Source organism: Mugil cephalus, chromosome 13, assembly GCF_022458985.1.
Source record: "Mugil cephalus isolate CIBA_MC_2020 chromosome 13, CIBA_Mcephalus_1.1, whole genome shotgun sequence".
NCBI classification, from domain to species: Eukaryota; Metazoa; Chordata; class Actinopteri; order Mugiliformes; family Mugilidae; genus Mugil; species Mugil cephalus.
Genome location: NC_061782.1, coordinates 26,122,071 through 26,123,312, shown reverse-complemented (window position 1 = coordinate 26,123,312; position 1,242 = coordinate 26,122,071). Strand labels below are relative to the sequence as shown.

At 39.8% G+C, this 1,242-nt stretch overlaps 1 protein-coding gene across 1 annotated transcript; it reads left to right on the top strand.

Moving 5' to 3' along the window:
• Positions 1 to 267: 267 nt before the first annotated feature.
• On the top strand, positions 268 to 1,037 carry lhb (luteinizing hormone subunit beta; the record flags this gene model as incomplete). Its single annotated transcript, XM_047603607.1, has 2 exons — positions 268 to 441; positions 729 to 1,037. Coding segments are annotated over 2 exons (405 nt in total), but the record flags the coding sequence as incomplete, so codon positions are not given.
• Positions 1,038 to 1,242: the final 205 nt, after the last annotated feature.

Genomic DNA, 1,242 nt, shown 5'->3' with positions numbered 1-1,242 from the left:
TTTAACAGACACACAGATGTTCATAATAAAAAACACTATACCCTATACTGACTATATACAAGTCAGTTTGTTCTTGGTTCAGCTTTGTTTTTTGCATATAACCTGCATAAGAACCTTCACAGACAAAGCGGTAATTTTTAACATTTATTTTGTTATTTGTTTGTTTTAATCATCTAACTGACACATTTGAAGTATTGAGAGGAATATATGCAAGACCTGAACTCAAATGAAAGTCTGACAAACTAAAACATCTAAAACAACTAAAACATTTTCCCGAAGACACTATGGTTGATATCTCTTTTGGATCTTTTAACAGCACCAACACCTTTTCAGCTGTCATCCTGCCAGCTCATAAACCAGACAGTGTTTCTGGAGAAGAAGGGCTGCCCCAGGTGTCATCCAGTGGAAACAACTATCTGCAGTGGACTCTGCCCCACCAAGGTATTATGGATAATAAGTGAATGGCTTAATGGACATTACTTCAACCTTATGGCTGTCGGTTAGATGACAAACTGGTCATGGTTGTTTGGTTTATGCTTGAGCACTGAGTGTGACCTGTTACACTGCACTGCAACTGAAGCAGTAGAGCATTTCTGACAGCAGATTCTCAAAATACATGTATGATCTCACTCAAAATGTTGCTTTAATTTGCCCATTTCTATTAACCTGGCCTATGACCTGTAAGAGACCATGAACAGGACACTGATTCTTAGGCTGCTTCCCTCCAGGACCCTGTCAAGATACCGTACAGAAACGTGTACCAGCATGTGTGCACATACAGGGAATGGTACTACAAGTCGTTTGAGCTTCCTGACTGTCTGCACGGAGTGGATCCGATTGTCACCTATCCTGCAGCTTTGAGCTGCCACTGTGGTCCTTGTACCATGGACACGTCCGACTGCACCTTTGAGAGCCTGCAGCCAGACTTCTGCATGAATGACATACCTTTCTACTACTAGTCCGAAGTAACTGGATATTGTTGTAACTGAGCAAATAATTGTGTTTCTGTCCCTTGTGTAATTAAAGTCAAGAAATGACACAATGAATACTTCTATACAAAGAATGCCTTTTCCAGTTGTTATCATTACAGCCAAACACTGTTTTACATGGGTCTATAGTAAGGTCAGATCTGAACATGGTCTTTAAAAGAAACAGTGTAAATATTCACTTTATTATTTGGGAGTACTATATACAATAAGGGACACCGTTGCTTGTGCTTGTGAAAATGCACACATGACTTTA